Source organism: Mobula birostris, chromosome 1, assembly GCF_030028105.1.
Source record: "Mobula birostris isolate sMobBir1 chromosome 1, sMobBir1.hap1, whole genome shotgun sequence".
NCBI classification, from domain to species: Eukaryota; Metazoa; Chordata; class Chondrichthyes; order Myliobatiformes; family Myliobatidae; genus Mobula; species Mobula birostris.
Window position 1 is genome coordinate 198,413,279 of NC_092370.1, and position 25,026 is coordinate 198,438,304.

The 25,026-nt window shown below is 38.3% G+C and overlaps 1 protein-coding gene across 3 annotated transcripts; it reads right to left on the reverse strand.

Moving 5' to 3' along the window:
• Positions 1–797: 797 nt before the first annotated feature.
• On the reverse strand, positions 798–24,971 carry ap5m1 (adaptor related protein complex 5 subunit mu 1). 3 transcript variants are annotated; one of them, XM_072268248.1, is made up of 10 exons: positions 24,783–24,970; positions 22,965–23,068; positions 22,414–22,622; positions 21,400–21,627; positions 19,756–19,895; positions 10,755–10,840; positions 9,058–9,185; positions 7,811–7,907; positions 6,374–6,494; positions 799–3,231 (listed from the first exon to the last, which is right to left on the reverse strand). In XM_072268248.1, exons 1-9 carry the CDS (start codon positions 24,848–24,850, stop codon positions 6,412–6,414), a joined length of 1,143 nt encoding a protein of 380 aa, XP_072124349.1. In that variant the 5' UTR covers positions 24,851–24,970; the 3' UTR covers positions 799–3,231; positions 6,374–6,411. The 3 variants fall into 3 exon arrangements, with proteins under 3 accessions (XP_072124341.1, XP_072124349.1, XP_072124333.1); XM_072268232.1 differs by having other exon boundaries at positions 22,414–23,068; XM_072268240.1 differs by lacking the exon at positions 21,400–21,627 and having other exon boundaries at positions 798–3,231; positions 22,414–23,068; positions 24,783–24,971.
• Positions 24,972–25,026: the final 55 nt, after the last annotated feature.

Here is a 25,026-nt window from a genome sequence, read left to right on the forward strand (position 1 = left end):
AGAAGAGGTAACTGGTAGTTTAGCAAAATACCCTAGATCAAAGGGGGATTAATCACCAATTGAATCCACACAAAGTAAACCTGTCATTCAAAAAATTATTTCCACTGAACTAAACAGGGGGATTTTAAGGTATTTGCATAACAGGGAGCAACAGGCTTGAGCCAGGTTAAAAGGTTCAGAATTCAGCCAACATTTAGCTTTCTTTTGGTAGCAGTTCCTTTCTGTAGGAACAGATAACAATCCCTACAATGTATTCTAATCTGATAATACAACCAACTGACTGGACGCTAGCTGGAATTAGATAGTTTTGCAAAGTTTGGTGAAGGAAGTATCAGTTTCACTTTCAGTTACTGCAAATCTGATTTGTGGGCATTTAACATGTAATCCCAAGAAGTCCCTGAAATCTGAACAATGTTAATTGTTTTTCAACATCTTTGTTAACTGTCTTCCTCTTTCAAATACATCTTATTTTGCAATATTGAGCTATTGTGATTTACTCTGATAATCTGCATTCTCATCAGATGTATCTTAACTTTGTAAAGTCCGTGTAAAATGACATCAAGTGTACGTTATGCTTAATATTATGCAGTATCAGTTGACTTCAGACCTGCATTTCTGCTGTTGTAATTTGGTCATCATTATAGAATTTGTTTATATGCATTGTAAAATTGAACAAAATAAGAAAAGTTAGAGCAATAACAGCAATAAATGAGGCTTGTAAAAATAGCTTCTATAAATAGAACATAAGCATGATTGGAGGCTTAAAATAACCTTTTAATCTTTCAAATGGAACAGATATATATATATTTATATATAAAATGTTAAGACAATTAAATACTCAGATTGGTAAAATTAGTGCTTGACGGCTGTTCATCAATTATTTCCACAGTGTATTGGAAATGAAAAGAAACATCTAAATAGAAAGGCATGGTTGATTAGGGTTTGAGCATGAAAATAATTTATTTTAAGTTAAACCAATAGAAGGAAGAATCTTCAAACTGGAAAGATGATTAAAGGACAAGTTAAACAAGCTATTTACAAACTGTCCTCACAATATTTAATTGAAAAGCTGACTGGGAACAAGTCATCTACTTCTCTTCAGCGAGGAGCTATTATTGGGTACCAGACTTGTATTCAGTGGCCACTTTATTAGGTACACATGCTTGTGAATGCAAATAACTAATCAATCATGTGGCAGCCACTCAGTGCATGAAAGCATGCAGACATGATTAAGAGGTGCAGTTCTTGTTCATGCCAAACATCAGAATGGGGAAGAAATGGGATCTAAGTGATGTTGTCCGTGGAATGATTGTTGGGGCCAGGCAGGATGGTTTGACTATCTCAGAAACTACTGATCTCTTGGGATTTTCATGCACAATAGTCTCTGAGTTTAGCGAAAACCAAAAAGAACATCCAGTGAGCAGCAGTTCTGTGGGGCAAAAATGCCTTGTTAATCAGAGAGGTCAGAGGAGAATGGACAAACTGGTTCAAGCCATTAGGAAGGCAAGAATAACTGAAATAACCATGTGTTACAACAGTGGTGGGCGGAAGACCAGCTCCGAAGACACAGCACGTCAAACCTTGAAGTGATGGGCTACAGCAGGAGAAGATCAGTGTTCCACTCCTGTACCTAATAAAGCGGCCACTCAGCGTATATCACAGACATTTTCTTAGATGCAAATTTGAGGAGCTAGCGGCAGGATAAGAAACCATTCTTTTACAAAATAGACTTTTCAGTTGTAATTAAAATATAAGGCTGTTTTATATTAACATCACTTTTGAAAGTACATACTTCAAGCAGTCCATAGGTTTTTTGATAATACATACTACCTAACCTTTATTCATGTATGTCATCATTTCAAGCTCAGAACTATATTAGTGGTGAATAGAAAATTAATATTGAGTTTTAATACAATGGCCAAAGACACAGCATGTTCCATTATACAAAAGGAAATTAGTAGGCTTTTAATTAAATCATTTGCTTCCAAGTATTGGTCATTATAATCATACATATATCAAGTATGATTTGACAATCTTGTTTGTGCAGATCTTTCATGTGTCTCTTACATCATGAACCGAAATTAATCTCTGGTTTACAGTCATCATTAACTATCTTTATCTCTTGGAAAATTATTCCAAAATTAATTTAGCTGGAATTTGCTTCTGTGTTAAGTGTCCTTATCTGCTGTTATCTTAGCTCACAAGATAAATATAGTTCCTCGTATACCACCAGAACACTAAATTCATTGGAATGGAGACAGGTATTCTACAATTGACCCTAGATACTGTGGCTGGAAAAAGGATGAAAAATTGCTGAGATTTCTGCAGCAGAGACTGCCCAGCAATCCCTACTAACATCTACGCCTGAGTGTGAGGCAAAGCAGGATTTGATTTAACTATGATGGCCTCTGCAATTGGTTAGATTTTCACTGTCTGTACCCATAGGATTATCTTAGTTACAGATGTCTGGCTACTTCAGGAAGATTCAGCTTTATTTTTAGTTGTAAGAGGAACTGCAAATAAAGGCTAAAAGTATAAAAAAAAGGGTAGTTTAAATTTACTTTGATCTTATTTAGATGTTATAACCTGGCACCAACATTATAAGGTAACAACTGTACAGGCAAAAGCTGGTACCTTTAACAATAATTACTGAAAAGGTACAGTTGAGAAAAACAAGGCTATATGCTAGAATTCATTTGCTAATCTACTTACAAGTCCTCCACATGACAAAGTGCTGTCCCCTTTACAAAAAGCTGTGAAAATACTTAAAACAGTAGCTTTAATGTGCACACTTCCTAGACATTTTACCTTATAGAATAGCATGCTGCAAGCTGCCTTTATGTACACTGATAACAGTGTTGTGACAGAAGACCGTGTGCAGGATTTGCACAATGTTTTATAACTGTGTTGTGAAGCTAAATGGATTTTGGCTTCTTCCCCATCAACAATATAGGTCTGGCACCAATCTTGCGATGAATGCATTTCATATACACTGCAAATACTAAGCATCTTTCAACTTTGTAAAATTGTATAGCAGAATAGTTATAAAAGGAGTAGAATGAAATCCAAATGAGATAATTTTTTAAAATGATTGAAGTTTCAGCTGAAGAAAGGACTCCCAGAGTTTTCTTATTGCCCAGAATAAGAAGGGCTTGTCAATCACGATTAAGCTTCTAGAATCGGAATCCCTTTGAAATGCAGCTGTTTCTTCTTTAATTGTAGCAACGGATACTGAAAAAGAGAGAAGACCGGCCTTAAAGATGAGTAGGGAATACAAAACAGCTCAGGATTAGCTTCAGAGTTCAAAGGTCACTAATTACACTAAGGAGTTCCCAGACACACTGAAAACACAAAACAGGTCACCTAACAAACTGGAAACAGACCCTCTCTTTAAAAAATCTTTCTGAAGTAGTAGATTTCCAGACATGACCAAAAACAACTCAGTGGGATCAGCTGACTACAAAAGGTAAAAAAGCATGGGCTTCTCTCCTGCTTTCTTTGTCCTCAGAGGCCTGTTGAAGGGTAAACTGAACCTGCAGATGGCATCGGCCTTCCCATTTGTTCACAATTTCCCCCAAAATGAAGCCGTAACAAATATGGAGGAAATCTTTGAACATCATTTAGTCGAGAACATATTTGCCGTTCTAATCTTTTTGGTATTATTAAATGCAAAAATATCAATGGTACACAATTATAGACTCCGTCAGAATTCTTAAAAGCTGAGGTTTTAAAGGAATATTTTAATTTACACTAAATATTCTACTGTACATAATTATGTTGAAATAAAGATGCAGAAAACTGAACATTTCTCTACAGCTGAGAGCCTTTGAATTATACTGCACATACACAATAAAAATTGAAAAGTTGTTAGAACACTGATGCCCTCAGCTTATTCATATGGTAGGAAAATGAATGCCTCTATTGCTAAATCTGTAAATTTGCAGATAGTAGAAACTACTTGGTGAAAGTTGTCAACATAAGGTTCTTGGGAATACATTTTTATAACTCTGTACATATTTAATGTACTTCTGTAAAAGAAAATTTTGATAGCAGATCCCGACAATGTGAATATTTGAAGAAATTGATCAAGTAGTTGGGGAAAAGTATTTACATTTAGGATTAATATTGGCACAGTGTAGCAAAGTCACTGACAATGTTGTAAGGAAATACGGCATAGGATAACCAAAATGACCCAATTCATGAATGCTGACTCATGGTTCTAATCAACCTTTACAATAGCCTTTCTAGGTACTGTATCTATTCTTATGATACCAACATTTGTATCATTTTGCAAAGCCATAGAAAAGTTGACAACATTATGAATGCTTTAGTAAAAACAGTGAAGTACAGATTAACTCTAAGACTTATTTTTAAGTAAGCCTTCTTCTATTAATTAGCTTGGGAGAAGGCAGTATAATAAAACCATCATGGTTCATATCTGGCTCTCATTAATTGTCCAAGAAGTTTGTCTAAAATTACTACATTTCTGGTATTGGAAAACTAAACTATTAAAACAAGGCATGAGAATACAATTTCTCTCTGGAGGCATGTGCAGTATTTGTCTGGGCCTGAGATCAACAGAAATTGTTTCTTTTTGCTGCATCAGTAAGATGACAAATTCATGAAGATAATTCTGAGGAAGTTAAACAAATGAGGATTGAATGTTGCTGACCTGTTCTTATATATCTAAATGAACTTTTGAACAAACTAACAGAAATAAGCTTTTGTTTGACATCATTTGGATGCTAAATGATGAATCTCATATAAAGATCACATTGTCACGGTTGTTTTTTTCCGCTCACACTACAACTTATTTTTAATCCATTATTCTTTTTAGTTAAAATGTTCTGTGCATTCTACTTTTTACATGAAACAGCTGAGCATTGGTTAATTATAAGTGTAAGTTACTTTTCCTTAAAAATGTTGATCTTGAATTAATTAATTGTATAAATTATTTAACTAAAATTTGTAAATTGCAACATTCTAATTTCCCAAATTGTTAGTGTGCAATATTTTAAATTGTTCTTAAAAATGATTACTCATTACTATTTGTGTAAATTGTTTCTGGATGTTTTTGTGCAATTATATAGAGTGGCACTGATCTGTTTGAAATAGAGATTGTGATTAAAATTAAACATTAGGATGTCCAATTTATGTAATGGCCCAGTGAGCTTATTCAAACGCTTAGCTGCACGACACAACACGAGAAAGCTCATCTGCTGATTAGTTGTACTATGCGCACCAGAGAAAAAAAAAGTCAGTTTAATCAGTGCATAGCTGTATCATACAGCCTAGGAAATCTGCAGATCCATGGATAGCATCACCACCATCGTGGACTGGACGAAAAATACAGAGGCTTGGTACAAGAAGGGACAGAGCCAACTGTACTTCCTGAGGAGACTCTGGCCATTCAACATCTGAAGTACTAGTCTGCAGATGTTCTACAACTCTGTGGTGGTCTATGCTGTAGTCTGCTGGGGCAGCAGGGTGAGAGCAGCCGATGCCAAGAAGATTGATAAGCTCATCAGGAAGGCTGGTTCTGTTCTGGGGGTGGGACTGGACTCCCTGGTGGTTGTGTCTGAGAGGAGGTGCTGCAGAAGCTATGGAGCATTATGGACAATCCCTCCCACCCTCCTCCATGGCATTCTGAAGAAACAGAGGAGCACCCTTAGTAACAGAGTGATTCCACCGAGGAGATCTTTTCTCCCTGAGGCGAAGACTCTACAACTCCTCAAGTATACAAGTACATGGCTTCATTACACATCTGTATTTTGCACTATTACTTTTTAGTGCACATTTTGTATATTTTTCGTAGCTCAATGTTTACATTTTGTATTTTAAAGTATATATTTCTGACTGAGGAACTCTACAACAATAATTTTCTTTGGGATAAATAGTTTATCTAATCCTATCTTATCATTTACAATTATCACTACAATTGGGAGTGACGGTCAGGAATAAATATAACCCAACACTGCTTCCATTCCTTGCTTTCTCATGACAAGGTTATTGGAGATATGAATTGAACACATAGAATAAATTATCTCCTAATATTCATTGTCAAGGTTTATACATTAATCATGGCCACTTGTTCAAGGTGCTGGAGAATCAGTAGATCAGTAGGGGTGTTAATGTACTTGAGAGATGCATACCTGTGAGATCTCAAAATTAGAGCTGATCATGTGTGCAAAAAACTGCTTTGTACTTTCAGAATCAGTTTCATCATATTTTAATCATTATATTTACAAAAGCATGTACTTCATTGTAAACTACTATAGTAGTTTCCAATTGTATACACTTTAAAACAGATTTGGTCTGGTACACAACTAAAACGCTACCTATGTTTTAAAAATGTATAATAAAGCAAATTTACATTTTAAAACTGTTGTCCGTATGTTTGTCCAAACTACTTCAGGATAGTAAAGATCTGCTGGCTATGGGTGCATCACCTTTGGAGTTCCAGATGTAGTACTCAGAAGAAAGCAGCTCCTTGGCTAAAAAGTGAAATGATAAGTCAGTTAGTGGAGGGTGGAGCTCACTAGAAACAGTAAAGATCCAGCAAAAGTAAATGAATTCTGAAAAACAAAAAATATACAATTTTTGAATTTCAATGTCAATTACAACGATTAGGTTATAAACATCAGCTTAAATTGCACAGGAATGGGCTAATACTTCCTCAGTGATCACTACAGCCAGGTCTGATAGATTGCTATAAGCATCAGCTACACTTTCCCCTTGGTTAATAATTCGTTTGTGATACAAGGACATTGAAGATCTGGAGAAACTTCAAAAAAACTTGAAATTAGGATGAGAGAGAAGAGTAAAGGTCAATAAGTGTAACCATCAAAATCTTAAGGATCTAAATTTTTGATGACTAACATCACCTATTGAAAGGCAGAAGGCAGAAATATAATACGACCAGTAAATGAACATGTCGTAAACACAAAATAATCTGCAGATGCTGTGATCAAAGCTACACTTTCAGTACGCTGGATGAACTCAGCAGGTCGGGCAGCATCAGTCAGAAACGATGAGTCGACGTTTCAGGCCAGAACCCTTCGTCAGGACTGAAGAATGAAAGATGGGGAAGGATTTGAAGAATGCTTGTAGCTTCAGTTGAAAGACCAGTAATTTAAAAGACAAAGGGGTGGGGGAGGGGAAGCATTGCTGTCATAGCCCTGAAAACAATGGGTAGTAGAAGAAGGAGGCGGAACCATGAGAGAGCTGGGGGAAGGGGTAGAGTGAAATAGGGATAGAGAAAGGGAGGGGGAGGGAATTACCAGAAGTTGGAGAATTCTATGTTCATACCAAGGGGCTGGAGACTACCTAGACGGTATATGAGGTGTTGCTCCTCCAACCTGAGTTCAGCCTCATCATGGCAGTAGAGGAGGCCATGTATGGACATATCTGAATGGGAATGGGAAGCAGAGTTGAAGTGGGTGGCTACCGGGAGATCCTGTCTGTTGCGGCGGACGGAGTGGAGGTGCTCGACGAAGCGATCCCCCAATCTGCGTCGGGTTTCACCGATGTAGAGGAGGCCGCACCAGGAGCACCGGATGCAATAGATGACCCCAACAGACTCACAAGTGAAGTGTTGTCTAACCTGGAAGGACTGTTTGGGGCCCTGAATGATTGCAAGAGATGAGGTGTAGGGACAGGTGTAGCACTTAAATGAACATGTCAATGTTTTTGTCTTTTTGGCAATAATTGCAGATGAGATTGACTCATGCTGGGTTACCTATTCTTGTTGAAGGAAAATCCAAAATCTTCATCATTCGATCAATACAATAAGAACATTATTGAAACTTACACGTGACAATTTTAGGCTTTGCTGAAGAGTAGACTTGCACTGAATGTTGGTCCACATAGCAACCAGTCAATGTATAATCTGGGATTCGGAAGTAAAGCTGGATTGATAATAAAATTAAATATTAATTAGGTATTTTGGAACAAGAAATCAACCACATTTTATCATAACATTGCCAACCGTTATTTAGCTTGTTTTCCATGAATGTTATGTTGGTTACAATAAATTTCTTTGTGGAAATGAATTTGTGTCCATTTTTGTTAAGAGATCAAATGGCCCATTCTTTAGAAAGGGGAAAAAAAAGGTCCACTTCTCAAGTTGATTTGTAAGTTAGATATGCAACATTTAAAGTACTATCTTTTACTGAAGCCATAATGCTCTTGGAATCTTTGTCCAAGAAAGTTTTAGACCATCAGCAGATTCTTCTAGTAAAATTACATTGTTCTTGATTTCAAACCAACTTAATCATGTTTCCAAGCTGTTAAATATAATTACTCCTTCAAGATTTCATTTTTTATGAAGCTGCATCACCTTCTGTGGTGAAGAATTTATAATTTCTCTTCAAAAGCCATTTGAATTTTGTAATATGGGCTCTGTCAGAAAAAAATTGGTATTTTCCTGGAGAGAAAAATACCCATTTCAACTCATTAGCCTTAAGTCCTAGCAATTTTTACCTAAGTTTATATAGCTATAAATAAATAAAAAAAGCCAATGTTCCAAATTCAGGGCTTCTTTCCTCGTTAAACATCAGATTCTGCCCGGCCTATTGGGAATTTCCAGCAGTTTCTATTTTTTTAAATATCAAAGACTTGGTGTGAACTTAGGACTTCAAAACTACTTGTCGCATTGTTGATTTAATCCAAATAGTTTGCATGTTTGATTCTGAAAAGTAGAACAAAGTATACCAAATCTAACATTTTAAGGAATTTATTTGTATGTATGTCGTTACATATCCTTCATTGCTTTTCCTCAATCTAAGGAATGGTACAGAAAAAAATCGTAATATGAAGTTTGATAGCCAAAGATAATTGAATAATTATGTTAAGTATTCAATATGAGTAAAATGTGAATAATTAAATATTACTCGTTTCGATGAAAAGCTATAGTCGGTCAAAACTTAAGGTAGGTAAAAGTGATGCAGCAATTAAAGTAATTTCTGTTCATTTGGCTTTGTTATTAATTAACACATTTCCTTTTCCTCCTTTGGAAGGTCTAAATAACCAAGTAGAAAATGGAAAGCAGCAGTCTACCTTAACATATGCTGTAAGTCCAATACAGAATGGATCGGTTGGCTGCATTGGTTGGTTTGCAGCACCAACTCCATAGAATGTTACTGTACCAGTTAAAGATACTTCCAATGACTTTGGGAATTTCTGACCTAAGAAGCGAATAAAGTGCATTTACAATAAATTACCAACACCAAAAACTTTAAATAGCACATTCCTCATTCAGTATATTCTTATTTGGGAAGATAAAATGAAATATTCAGAGCTGATTTTTCTTAAGCATTTCCATATCTAATTGGTTTGAAAAATATAACATAAAGTGTCAAGTCCATGCAACAACTCTAGCAAATAACTTAGCTTCAATTTTCCACAAGATTTTGTTTTCTGCAAGATAGAAATGTATAAAAATAGCTGATTAAAAACTAAAAAAAAATGGTAAAGCAGGATAGTCAACACCTGGGGAAATTCTGACAAAACAAACCTTTGACCTGATAAATTAATTCTGCTTCTTTCCAGTTGTAATTTGTGGTAGGAATTGTTACAAGTAATCAGATTATTCTAAACTAGCCTATCAGAAATCTTTGAGATACGTGCAGTGCTCTCTAAGGTGAAAACAGATATAATATAGTGATTTAACTTACCTGCCACTTCCTTTTTCCCTATTTGTAATAATCCTCAGTATCACCTTCTAAGGGTTCCACTTCTTGATACCCTCCTCCTTTTTATATACCTATAAAAGCTCTTATAAATCTGAGAGAATTGGGCCCATGAACCACAGTTGAAATAAATAAGATAAATAAAGCCCAATAATCAAAACTTATTTTATAATCTATATTAATTTTCTATTATAGGTACAGTGACACACTGTTGCATGGCATTTCAACACATTGTAATTTATATCGGCAATATATTGTAAAGAGATCAGAAATGACAAAGCATGCAGTAATTAACTGAAACATAAAACATAAAATTTGGAAGAATTCAGTGAAATTATCATATCTGGTCAGGGTTTTAAACAATCCAATACAAAGTAATTTGGCTTTATTAAATTGATAAGAGCTTGCAATTACTTCTCATAGAATAATAAAAAATAAAGGCATCCATTAGTCTTGCGAGACCATGGATCTGCGCCTGGAAAGTCTTCACTCTCCAGGGTGCAGGCCTGGGCAAGGTTGTATGGAAGACTGGCAGTTGCCCATGCTGCACGTCTCCCCTCACCACGCCACCGATGTTGACAAAGGGAAGGGCATTAGGACCCATACAGCTTGGCACCAGTGTCGTCGCAGAGCACTGTGTGATTAAGTGCCTTGCTCAAGGCCACAACACGCTGCCTTGGCTGGGGCTCAAATTCACGACCTTCAGATCGCTAGTCGAACGCCTTAACCACTTGGCCACGTGCCCACTAGAATATTTGCCATCATTTATGTAATGTAATTTGCTTGCTGAAATAAGCTAGCAGACATGGAACTGAAGCAAATGTTGGATGCTTTATGAATAAGCATGATGCCTCTGTACAAGGCTGATTAAAGATGTTTAATAGATTCAATTCATTTACAATGACATTAATTGTATTTCTTTAAAAAGACAACTAATATGATAAATACAAAATTTCATTTACTGACCATGTAGATTAATTCATATTTTAAAAATAACTATAGTACAAGTTCGTAAAAATATTGTATTTTGAATCAAATTTAAGTGAAATAGAATAGTATGCTAACCAATGATCCAAACCAGTAAGCTTTTCTCTCGTGCCACCTCTAGCTGCCCATGGTTCACCTTACAATCAGTGTTTATAATTGGACCCCTATCAAGAAATGAAGAGAGCAGGATAATCAGATATATTAAAATGCCTGGAAATCAAATTTTACTTTACTGCAAAACATTTGAGTATTTTTTGATTTCTGTTAACGATGAATAAGAACAGAAGTAAATAGAAGGAGGTGGTGGCCATTTGGCCCCTCAAATCTGCCTTGCTAATAAAGTTAAATCAAGGTCCCAAGCCTTAGTTCATCTTCTGTGCTGGATCTCCATAGCTCATAATTCCCTGATCTTTCAAAAAAAATGTATCTTCTTTAAATACTTCCCCACAATCCATTGGTTCAACACCCTTCATGAAATAAAATTCCTATGGAATTTAGTTTTAAGTAATTGCTCCCTTATCTTGCAATCATACTCCTAATTCAAGGTTCACCTACTAGTGGAAACATCTAGACTTCTACTGTCATTGGTACCTTACATATTTCAATAAGATCACCACTCAATCTTCTAAACACTAAAGAATATAAATCTAAATCAAGATTGTTTAATGTCATTTCCTGTACAGAAGTGTAAAGAAAATGAAATAATTATCACTCCAAGTCCAATGCAGCACAAAAAAGGGCAAATAATACAAAAATAATAAAACATAATAAATATTAATATATAAGATAGCTTATACCTGTATACATAGATTGTATGCCAATAAAGTGACGCTAGGCTTTACGTAAAGTAATGGTGGAGATAATAAAGTAGTGGTGCAATTAGTGGGTGGAGATGTTGATCAGCCTTACTGTGTGGGGAAAGTAACTGTTTTTAAGTCTTGTGGTGCTGGCACAGATGCTATCCAGCCTCCTCCTTGATGGGAATGGGTCAAGCAATCCATGAGCAGGGTGCGTGAGATGCTTCATGTTACTGGTCCTTTTCTGGCACCTTTCTGTACACACGTCCTTGCTAATGTGTAGGCCGGTGTCAATGGTGCATTCAGCAGTTTTGACGACCCATTGTAGAACCTTCTCCTAATTTGTTTAGGGGTTTAAGATAGGGCAACTCTCTTACTTGAAAAATAACCCTAGTGAAATTCTTTAAGACATCTCCAATACAGGTATAACCTCTTTTAAATAAGGCTTTAAAGGCTGTCCATAGGCCTCATAGGCATTATGTACAAATCTAACCATACTTCCTTATTTTTAAACCCCCAACTCTCTTACAAGAAAGGTCAATATGCTATTAGCTTTCCTAACTAACTGCTGCACCTACCAGCCAATTTCTTGCAGTTCATGCATGAGAATGCCAAGACCCCATTTGGGATCATCAAACATAGGATTTCCTTCAGGAATTATGTGTATAACAGGGGAGAAGCAGACTTCAAATAAACCTGGTTAAATGTGAGCTATAAACAGTTATCAGCTTTGAAATTAAAAGGACAGCTGTGTAAACAAATAACCCTCAGGTATAGGCCATTTAGTTGTGGTAACTTGTCTGCCTTTTGTCTCATTAGTTTCTCCCTCCAATAAATTGTTCCTCATGGCAGGAATTGTTAAACATTCTTTAATACTATTTGAAACCAGCCCATCAAATATCTTTGGGATGCTCGCAGTTCTAACTGATACAATAAAATATTTTAACCAATCTGCCATCTCGTTTCCCATTAGCAATTCCTCAATGTCACCATTTAAAGGTTCCACTCTCATCTTTGATACCTTTTTCCTTTATACATAAAAGTAAGCCTTTGCTATTATGACACTAAACACAGCTGAGAGAGTTGGGCCCATGAACTACAAATGAAGTTATATAAAGCCCAACAACCACCACCGCTAACATTTGTGATTTGGTATTAGTTTTCTAATGAAATGCAGTAGGTGCACAGAGACATTAGTACAAGGACAGGAAAATTTTTAATTGGGGAAGGGCAAATTATGAGGCTATAAGGCTAGAACTTGCGGGTGTGAATTGGGATGATGTTTTTGCAGGGAAATATACTATGGACATGTGGTCGATGTTTAGAGATCTCTTGCAGGATGTTAGAGATAAATTTGTCCCGGTGAGGAAGATAAAGAATAGTAAGGTGGAGGAACCATGGGTGACAAGTGAGGTGGAAAATCTAGACAAGTGGAAGAAGGCAGCATACATGAGGTTTAGGAAGCAAGGATCAGATGGGTCTATTAAGGAATATAGGGAAGCAAGAAAGGAGCTTAAGAAGGGGCTGAGAAGAGCAAGAAGGGGGCATGAGAAGGCCTTGGCGAGTAGGGTAAAGGAAAACCCCAAGGCATTCTTCAATTATGTGAAGAAAAAAAGGATGACAGGAGTGAAGGTAGGACCGATTAGAGATAAAGGTGGGAAGATGTGCCTGGAGGCTGTGGAAGTGAGCGAGGTCCTCAATGAATACTTCTCTTCAGTATTCACCAATGAGAGGAAACTTGATGATGGTGAGGACAATATGAGTGAAGTTAATGTTCTGGAGCATGTTGATATTAAGGGACAGGAGGTGTTGGAGTTGTCCGGGGCCTGACGGAATATTCCCCAGGCTGCTCCATGAGGCGAGGGAAGAGATTGCTGAGCCTCTGGCCAGGATCTTTATGTCCTCGTTGTCCACGGGAATGGTACCGGAGGATTGGAGGGAGGCGAATGTTGTCCCCTTGTTCAAAAAAGGTAGTAGAGATAGTCCGGGTAATTATAGACCAGTGAACCTTATGTCTGTGGTGGGAAAGCTGTTGGAAAAGATTCTTAGAGATAGGATCTATGGGCATTTAGAGAATCATGGTCTGATCAGGGACAGTCAGCATGGCTTTGTGAAGGGCAGATTGTGTTTAACAAGTCTGATAGAGTTCTTTAAGGAGGTGACCAGGCATACACATGAGGGTAGTGCAGTGGATGTGATCTATATGGATTTAGTAAGGCATTTGACAAGGTTCCACACGGTAGGCTTATTCAGAAAGTCAGAAGGCATGGGATCCAGGGAAGTTTGGCCAGGTGGATTCAGAATTGGCTTGCCTGCAGAAGGCAGAGGGTCGTGGTGGAGGGGGTACATTCAGATTGGAGGATTGTGACTAGTGGTGTCCCACAAGGGTCTGTTCTGGGACCTCTACTTGGGATTTTTATTACCGACCTGGATATGGGGGTAGAAGGGTGGGTTGGCAAGTTTGCAGATGACACAAAGGTTGGTGGTGTTGTAGATAGTGTAAAGATTGTCAAAGATCGCAGAGAGACATTGATAGGATGCAGAAGTGGGCTGAGAAATGGCAGATGGAGTTCAACCCTGAGAAGTGTGAGGTGGTACACTTTGGAAGGACAAACTCCAAGGCAGAGTACAAAGTAAATGGCAGGATACTTGGTAGTGTGGAGGAGCAGAGGGATCTGGGGGTACATGTCCACAGATCCCTGAAAGTTGCCTCACAGGTGGATAGGGTAGTTAAGAAGGCTTATGGGGTGTTAGCTTTCATAAGTCGAGGGACAGACTTTAAGAGTCGCGATGTAATGATGCAGCTCTATAAAACTCTGGTTAGGCCACACTTGGAGTACTGTGTCCAGTTCTGGTCGCCTCACTATAGGAAGGATGTGGAAGCATTGGAAAGGGTACAGAGGAGATTTACCAGGATGCTGCCTGGTTTAGAGGGTATGCATTATGATAGATTAAGGGAGCTAGGGCTTTACTCTTTGGAGAGGAGGAGGATGACAGGAGACATGATAGAGGTTTACAAGATAATAAGAGGAATAGATAGAGTGGCTAGCCAGCGCCTCTTCCCCTGGGCACCACTACTCAATACAAGAGGACATGGCTTTAAGGTAAGGGGTGGGAAGTTCAAAGCGGATATTAGAGGAAGGTTTTTTACTCAGAGAGTGGTTGGTGTGTGGAATGCACTGCCTGAATCAGTGGTGGAGGCAGATACACTAGTGAAGTTTAAGAGACTACTAGACAGGTATATGGAGGAATTTAAGGTTGGGGGCTTATATGGCAGGCAGGGTTTGAGGGTCGGCACAACATTATGGGCCGAAGGGCCTGTACTGTGCTGTACTATTCTATGTTCTATGTTCTTCTATAACTTTTTAACACTAATTTAAATCTGAGATATGTTGTAGAGATCAGAAAATAACATAGCATGCAGAAGTTCTCTGAAATATAAAAAAACTGTTCATATAACTTATAAAATAAGTGAATTTTATACTTGTCTGAATTTAATTCGATGTAAATGATACCGATCAACTTAAAATACTTAGCAAGCTGTTGCAGAATTCATATGTTCTCAAAAGAAACAGAGCCACTTTCATATAACAAATGGTTCTTGCCTTAGTACGTCTTTAATGAGGGCGGAGCAAAGTTAAGATGGCGCTAAACGGCGACTCCTTTCCTTGCATCTTTGAAAACAGCTCTATTTCTATCTTTAATATCTCTTTTTTTCTCCCCTTTTCATGGTTCTTTTGAAGACCCTGACCTGGAGTTACACTCTGACTTTGGTTCTTCGCAGGAATGGGACCTGCTCTCAGGGCCTTATGACCAGCCGTTTTTTGATATCCCAAGGACATGGCCTGGAAGACTAGTGCACCTTCAGGGTGCCGGATTTTTCGTGGCTCGGGAGATGGGCTGATTCAAGGCCGGTGCCCCTGACTGAGGTGTCACAGGAGAACACAGAACATCTGGAGCAGTGGGCTAGCTGCTGGTTGTGTCCAGAGACCCGAGCCTTTTCTGGGCTGATTCTCCGGGTACAGGGGTCAGAAAAAGCGGCGCAACAGACTTGTAACATCATAAGTCAGTGAGTTGTTTGTTATGTCTCCACTCTTGGTGTGAAATGGGGACACCTCTCTTTCCTTATTGGGGAGAGAGAGCCTGTGGTATGTCAAATTACTGGGTGAACGAGTGGACTTCTGGGTACTGCAAGTCTGTGTCTTTATTGAAGCTTTGCTGCACACTTGAGAGCTCAGTGGAGGGCGCTGATGCTTTTTTGCTGCTGGGGGAGGGGGGTCGTTGCCTTGCTGCTGCTTCTGCATGGGGAGGGAGCTGGGAGGGGGCTTTGGGGTTCTAACTTCTAACTGTCATTCATTCTTTGGGGCATTCCTCTGACCTTGTGGATGTTTGTAAAGAAAAAGACTTTCAGGATGTATGTTGTCTACATTTCTGTCATTAAATGTACCTATTGAACTGTAATGAATCGCAATGTGGAACTTATATAAACATTATTGAATGTTTTACATATCTGCAGAGACATCTTACTAAAAGCACAGGGTCATTTCAAATACAGTAATTAACCACAAACCTTATGATAAACTATTGTCACAAACAAGGGAAAACCCGCAGATAATGGAAATCCAAGCAACACACACAAAATACTGAGGAACTTAGCAGGCCAGACAGCATCTATGGAAAAAGAGTAGACAGCTGATGTTTCGGACCGAGACCTTCATCACGACTGGATAAAAAAGTCAGAGCAAGAAGGTGGGGGAAGGGGGGGAAGAAGTACAAGGTGATGGGTGAAACTGGGAGGGAGGGAGGGGATTGAAATAAAGAGCTGGGAAGTTGATTGGTGAAGGAGATAAAGGGCTACAGAAGGGTGAATTTGATAGGAGAGGGAGGAAGACCATGGAAGAAAGGGTAGTGGAAGAAGTACCAGAGAGGTGATGGGCAGGTAAGGAGATAAGGTGAGAGGGAAATAGGAATAAGGGAATGGTGAAGGCTGAGGTGGTGGGGGGGGGGGGGGAGAGGAGGAGGGCAATTACCACAAGTTCGAGAAACTCATGCTCATGCCTTCAAGTTGGAGGCTACCAAACTATTGTAACGGGTATGCACCAAAATTTAACACCTATTAAAAGTCTTATATCGGTTATAGGGAAAGAAATATTGTTGTGGTTATATTTGTAGAACTGACTCTATAATGCCTTCGGAATTCACTACAGTACTTAGATTTCTAATTATCACAGTTGTCGTTAGAATTAAAGAATTTCTGGCAGTAGCTTTTTTTTCTTTAAAACATACTGCACGATATGAAATTATTCCACTCTTCATAAATGATAGAAGTTGATAGATTAAGAGAAGTCAGAAGTGGTCATGGTTGAAAAATCCTACAAATAATTTGATTCTAATAGAATCAATATTGAAATGTAAAGATAATTATTAAAATTGTTTTAATGGTTTGGATGTGAATCAATATTGCAAATGTAACTGGTATCTCTAAATGTCAGGTTTGTTTGCAGAAGCTGTAACTACCTATTTAAATTACCCAAGGAAAATCCCTTCAACAAACAGTCCACAGAAATAGTCTGCATGGTGCACCCAGAGAGAAAAATTCTCAATGTTCAAAGACAACTTGCTAAGAAAACAGATTCCGGGACCTTATGTTATGCAACAGATGAAAAATATTAAAATTAGATTATCTATTAATCACATGTAGATCCAGACATAGTGATTAGATTAACAAGCAGCATATGCTGGGGCAGGCCACACATGTCACCGCACATTCCGCTGCCATGTTTGAAATTTCGGAATGTTATTACTAAACAATTATCTATTTAGTTGTAATTATATTCATTTTGTATAGTACATATTAAGTGTCATTAGGCCACTGGACTTTTTCCTACATCTCCCATTTGAGAAAAAAGCTAATTTTATAACCATCTAACCATATAACAATTACAGCATGGAAACAGGCCATCTCGGCCCTTCTAGTCTGTGCTGAACTCTTACTCTCACCTAGTCCCACTGACCTGCACTCAGCCCATAACTCTCCATTCCTTTCCTGTCCATATATCTATCAAATTTAACTTTAAATGACAACATCAAACCTGCCTCAACCACTTCTGCTGGAAGCTCATTCCACACAGCTACCATTCTCTGAGTAAAGAAGTCCTCCCTCATGTTACCCCTAAACTAGTGCCCTTTAACTCTCAACTCATGTCCTCTTGTTTGAATCTCCCCCAATCTCAATGGAAAAAGCCTATCCACGTCAACTCTATCTATCCCCCTCAATTTTAAATACCTCCATCAAGTCCCCCTTCAACCTTCTATGCTCCAAAGAATAAAGACCTAACTTGTTCAACCTTTCTCTGTAACTTAGGAGATGAAACCCAGGCAATATTTTAGTAAATCTCCTCTGTACTCTCTCAATTTTTTTTGACATCTTTCCTATAATTCGGTGACCAGAACTGTACACAATACTCCAAATTTGGCCTCACCAATGCCTTATACAATTTCAACATTACATCCCAACTCCTATACTCAATGCTCAGATTTATAAAGACCAGCATACCAAAATCTTTCTTCACTACCCTATCCACATGAGATTCCACCTTCAGGGAACTATGCACCATTATTCCTAGATCCCTCTGTTCTACGCATTCTTCGATGCCCTACCAATTGGCGCGTGCACAGCTCTCCGGTGAAAAATGATATTGTATCCGTTAAATAGGTGCCGTCGGAGACCGACGTGAAAGCACAGAGGAACATCTGGAGAAATTTCTGAAACGCCAGTTCGCTGCTGTTGGTGCTGCGCGGTCGGGAATCTTCCGGAGGGAAGGCCTCAAAATCCCTGGCTTTGCCTGCTCTTGGCGACCAAGATTGAGGTCGAATCATTCGGACAGAGATGGCGCTCAGTACTCGGTGTCGGAGAGCTGATCGGAGGCTCGAAGTTTTCGGATGACTCAGAATCGGACTGTGGTCGGGCATGGCAGGGAGAGTTTTTCTTCCTTCTCCTGTCCCCGTGAGATGTGGGACATTTGAGAGACTTTGAACTTTTTACTGTGCTCATGGACTTCTTCATCAAGTTATGGTATTGTTGCACTGTTGTAACTATATGTTATAATTATGTGGTTTTGTTAGTTTTTTCAGTCTTGGTCTGTCCTGTGTTTTGTGATATCACACCGGAGGAAATATTGTATCATTTCTTAATGCATGCATTACTAAATGACAATAAAAGAGAACTACGTGTCTTCATAATCTAAAAAATCTAAAAATTTACCATGTATGTCCTATTTTGATTAGTCCTACCAAAATGTAGCACCTCACATTTTTCAGCATTAAACTCCATTTGCCATCTTTCAGCCCACTCTGCTAACAGGCCTAAATCACTCTGCAAGCTTTGAAAACCCACTTCAATATCCACAATGCCTCCTATCTTAGTATCATCTGCATACTTACTAATCCAATTTACCACCCCATCATCCAGATCGTTAGTATATATGACAAACAACATTGGACCCAGTACAGATCCCTGAGGAACACCACTAGTCACCGGCTGCCAATCTGACAAACAGTTATCCACCACTATTCTCTGGCATCTCCCATCCAGCCACTGCTGAATCCATTTTACCACTTTGATATTAATGCCTAACGATTGAACCTCCCTAACTAACCTTCTGTGTGGAACTTTGTCAAAGGCCTTACTGAAGTCCATATAGACAACATCCACTGCTTTACCCTAGTCAACTTTCCTAGTAACCTCATCGAAAAGTTCAATAAGATTTGTCAAACATGACCTTCCACACACAAATCCATGTTGACTGTTCCTAATCAGACCCTGTCTATCCAGATAAGTATATATACCATCTCTAAGAATACTTTCCATCAATTTACCCACCACTGACGTCAAACTCACAGGCCGATAATTGCTAGGTTTACTCTTAGAACCCTTTTTAAACAATGGAACAACATGAGCAATATGCCAATCCTCCAATCCGCCATTTTTTGTAAAATGAGCCTTCCAAGTTCCATCTAGCAAAGAACTTCATTCACTTACCGCAACCTATCCCATCTAATTGCCACCCACACATCACCAACTTACCAACCTTAGACACATTAAAATTGCTGAAAGGCAAGCAATAAAATAATACACTTGATATTCAAATGGGTAGTTTATTATACAATTTTACTATATACCACATCCTACAGATTTGCTGGATATCTTGTACATATATCCCACATTAACCTTCACTGACATAGCAAACTTTTTTAAAAATACAAGATACCACCTTCAATACCTGTTAAAGAAGGGAATATGAGCTTCACAATATTCAAATCCATTTTTGACACTCTCATGAAGTTTTAGATTGACTGCAATCTTTAATTGTTGCTTTTCTTCTGTCATTTGATAGAAACCAAGAATTGGAGGGATTGGTACCTGCAAACAAAGCAATGAGGCATAATTTAATTAAGAGCTCTAACACGATCAGTGTTTCACTTTCATGAATGCTTAATCTGACAAGACCCAACAGTCTGATTTCCTCTGTTCAATGCAAGCTGCTTTTTTAAAATCTTATGAAATTATAATCCAAATAATTCCACAAAGCAGTAAGCCTGAATAAAAATGCTGTAACTGGAACCTAACTTATTAAAACAGTTCAGTTTATGACTGGCTTGGTTTGTATTCACTGGAGTCAAAGGAGAAGCAATTTGAGTGAAGAACAAAACCCTGAGGGGCATCAGCAGGTTAAGCAGCAGAAATAGATGGTCGAGGCCCTTCTTCTGGACAGTCAACTGTCAATTTCCTTTCACACTTAAGCCGCTGAGTTCCTCTAGCATCTTGTTTGTTCTAGCACTCTCTTGTACCTCCAAGATCTTGGAAGGTCTGGGCAGGCTGTTTATAGAGAGAAAGAGTCACCCACTTAAGGCAGGGCCAAGAGTCTTTGCAACTCTGTCCCACATTGTATGGTGAAGGCAGTTAGTCAGATTCTTCATGACATGGGGGGGGGGGGGGGTAGAAAGGTAGGGTATTGTGAGGCTGGGTTGTGGAGTTCAGATTACAGTCAGATCAGCCACTGTTAAACTGACGAGTGGAGCAAACTACGAGGAGCTGATTGATATATCACAAAATCTGGGACAACACCAGAACTTAAAAATACTTTTGTAATTCATCTTTTTAAAGCATTAAGTGAATGAAGTGAAAATTCTGTAAATTCAGTCAGGCATATGTAGACACAAATCATCCTTGCACTTCAATTTTCAAATTTAGTATTCGGGTGATGTGAAGTGGAAAAATTAGTTGAGACAAAGCCCAGATTTGACAACCAATCTTTGAGATTTCCCATGTATTCCATCTAGAGGACAGCATTTTTCAGTTCAAATCAGTAAACCTACATACCAGTGATTATCCAGTATTCTGCAACAAGTTATTTATTCAGAGATAATAATCAACATAATCAAAATATTCATAAGTTATTAACATACTGAAATACAGAAAGCACAGGAGACTAAGATTCATAAATGGAAGCAAGAGTGAGGCTGGTTGAGAGAATTATTAAGAACAAGAATATCTCTACATTTCTCTGAAGTGCATGAGCAATTTTACATTGACATGAGTAAGTAGACTGGCGTCTAACAATTCATCTAAAAGATGACAGCTCTGATTATATGGCAGTCTTTGTATACTGTTATAGAACTGTCAACCAAGATTTATTTGTGCTGAGTTACAACTTCAACACATGACACTCTGACTTAAAAGCAAGATTGCTACTTACTGAGTAAAGTCTGACACCAAGACTATAATTCAAAGTTAGAAACCAGTTCAAGTAAAATAAACAGCTGTTATAAAAATGGACTTTTGCACAAAACTTTCAAAAAGATACTGCATAAATTGAATCAAAATTCATATACTTTCTTATTTCAAGTTTAACAAGAATACTAACTTGGGAAGCGTAGTAGCAGAGTTTAAATACATCTAATGGTGGTGTGAAGGGAAACTTGTATGGTCCATTGAACAGTGAATCATCCATATCATCCACGCTATTAAAAGTAAGGATAGTGGAGTCAACTACACTGACACAAGGATGCACAAGAATATCCTGGAGAGGAGATCCATTGATGGGTAAATTCAGGCTTACGGTAACAGTTGGCATTATTCCTTCCAAGTCGCACTAAATTGGAACAAATACAGAAAACAACAAACGAAACTTTAAGGAAATCAGAAACATTTTTGTTCAATAATAACAGCAGAGACAGCAGACAACCTGAAGTAAGTTCTATTAAGCTACACACCTGTTGGAAAGAAACACATTTATTTAGCACTTACAACTAATAAATTACTTTACATCATGACTGTTGCTGTTACAAGCAAGGAACTAATTTGCATATAGTTTGTGTATACGCTCAATGCATCCATTGATTTTGGCCAAGAAATAAATTTTGCTGTTGTAAACAACAGCATCACTCTGATTGTTTTCATAATGAACCACAGGATCTTTTACACCCACTTGCCAAGGTAACTAGGCCTTCATTTTGTATCTCTTTAGAAAGACAGTATCACTAGAAATATAACACTTCATTTGTACCACCTTAGTTATGAGCTCATGTCCTATAGTGAGACTCAAAATTCTTACTTTGAAGTAAAAAATTTTGTCACTGAGTAGAATTACCTCATATTTGTTCATGTTTGTGATAGCCCCATGTTCATCATAACAATGCACAAAGCTACAACTCAATTATTTACCTTATCATCTATTTAGGATTCAGCAAAGTAAGAATAAGAATCAAATTTACAAACGTGTGATTTCTCTGAATAAATAAAAAACACAAAAAGTGATAAACTATAGATATACAACTTCAACACTAAAAAAGTAAGCTTTTTTTAAAAAATCAACACATTCCACATTTTTGTTGGAAGGTGATTTCTGAACAATGAAATGTACATATACAGTACTAACCTTACATGTTACAGTTCCATAATCCTGCCATACATCAATTACATCTTTCTTGCCATACTGCATTGACCGAATTTGTTCAGTGACAGAGACGTTAACCTGTGGTTTTCCTTTGTATGTACCAGGTTTCCAAGCTGGCTGCTTTTGGGTCTGTACTGAATTATGAGGACCATGGCTTCCGGAGAGGGTTTGCATCCATCCAAAATCAGTATCTGTTGGAGTGCCAAGCGGACATGCATGCATCAACATTACAGGGAGCTGAGCAACCTTAGCGGCAACATCTGATTCATTTCTCTGTGACACATTTAGAAAGGCCATTAACCCCGTTAGTAGTGCAAATGCAGCAGAAATCCCATGTAGGTTTATTAATGGTGGGTGGGGATTCAAAGGCTGTTCAACTAAAGGAAGGCAAGCAAAGAGGACGGCATTTTGTGTCATTACAAGAACAGGCCAAAGAGTTCCATCTCCAACAGCAATTTCATAGATTGATGTCCTATTTATTCTGCAACAACTATCTCTGAGTTCCACAAAGTTCTTGTTCAGATCAGTCATACCAAGTTCACACAACAGTGCACCAAGAAAGATACCATCTTCTGGCACTTCTGTATAGGTATCCCCATTGAAAACTTTGGCTCTTTTTTCAACTGTTGGATATTGTCTATAAAAAGAAAACATGGATAAATATTTTGATAACTGCCATAAATGCCATTGAATACTTAACAAAATGCAAATAAAATGGAACATCACTGCAGGGTGCTATATTGTATGTGCAATATAACCTACTTACCAAATACAATTAACATTTGCAATTTCTTACCAACTTTGAAACTAAAGGCAGCAACTTTATTGGGTTTAACATCAATATAGCATTGTACAGGCCTTTAAAAAAACAGCAGTATTGGTACTGGGAAACAAATGAAAATATCCAGATTTCGAAGGTGTTATGGAGTCACGGAAGGAGGCCCAATTAGTTCAAGTCACTTCTCTGTGGGCCAATTCAGTCTCATTTCCCCTTTCTATCCTCATGGCCATACAAACTTATTTCCCTCAAATATCAATCTATTTCCCTTTCAAAATTATTTGTCTTCACTGCATCTACCTCCCTTGTAGGCAGTGAGCATTTACCATTAGTGTGTAAAACATTCTTCCACACATCAACTGTATCTCTTATCAAAAATCTTAAACTTGTTTAACTAAAGATACAACACAGAACAGGCCCTTCCAGCCCAATGAGCTGCACTGCCCAGGGACCCCCCTATTTGACCCTAGCCTAATCACAAGACAATTTATAATGACCGATCAACCTACTAAGTAGTAGGCATTTGGATTGAGAGAGGAAACCTCTTATTCACAGGGAATATGTACAAATTCCTTACAGATAATGCTGGAATTGAACTCAAAGAGCTGGAATAAGTGTTGTGTTAACTGCTCTGCTATTGAGGTGGTCTTTGCCCCATCAGCTATGGTGAGCTGTGATATTTAAACTTCACTATATTTTGTGCTTTTTGTGCCCATCTAATAACCTCCCAACTGCCTTTACTCTAGTGAGAACAACCCCACCTTCTCCAACCAAATCACCACAGATATACCTCCACTGTGCCCTTTCAGAGACCTTCACACGTTGTTAAAATATGATGAGCAAGATTGCATGAGACGTAGCATAGGGGGAAAACGGGACAGATGAAACTGAAGGAAGTTGTAAAGCCCACCAGTAGGTGGGAGGGCAGGAAGGAAGGAAGGAAGGTAGGGAGAGAGTTGTGTACGTAAACCCGAGCAATAGTGTACGTTCTCCAATTTTTGGCACCTCTTTGCTTTTGTAACAAGACTTGCTCTGTTCAGACCGCGTTAGCCATCCCAATTTAAAAGAATTCATGCACAATTTTGGTTTCTCTAGTACATTAATTGTCATTCTATTCTCACATTGCTAGTTTTATTTTCCCTTGGCAACTTACTGTATCGCATGAAGAATTCATCTACATTATCATGCACCCTTTCTTTGTTGCACCATATTCTAACTTCCTGATCCTTTTAAAAAGTTCAGCATTCTTCTGTATCCACGCAAGTCGTTTGCTTTTTAGTTAACTGAAGAAAATTTTGCACTGCTTTAATTCCTACCATTTCACAAACCCTATTCGCCCAGTAAGTAGAGAGTACGCCGTTAAACTCTGAACTAATCAATTTTCCAATCGTTATCCAATGCTTTCCGAACAGGATCAACTTTCTAGTACTGTCTGTCGTATAACGAACGTGGTGAATACAAAATGCCTGTGTTTACTTGTACAACGCATTTTGTTGAAGGCTCGTTTCTGGAAGTCTCCTCTAACAGTAAACGTTAATGGGGAAATGCAAATTCGCATTCTGCACATCATTACCTCGAGAACTTCACTGACGGCGCTTCTCCCCTCTCCAGCCCCACCAGCCAAAACGCCCGAACACTCATTTCTGTCAAGTTGACAAATTACTGGGAAGGAACAGCGACGTATAGCAAAGAAGGAGAACCGCCGCCTGACAGCCCGCGGGTGCCCCGATGCCCCAGCCCCCAGACAGGAGAGAGCGCCTGCGCATTCCTAGCCTACGGGTCAGAGAGCGCCCGGCCTGCGCAGTCGCTTCCTTTCG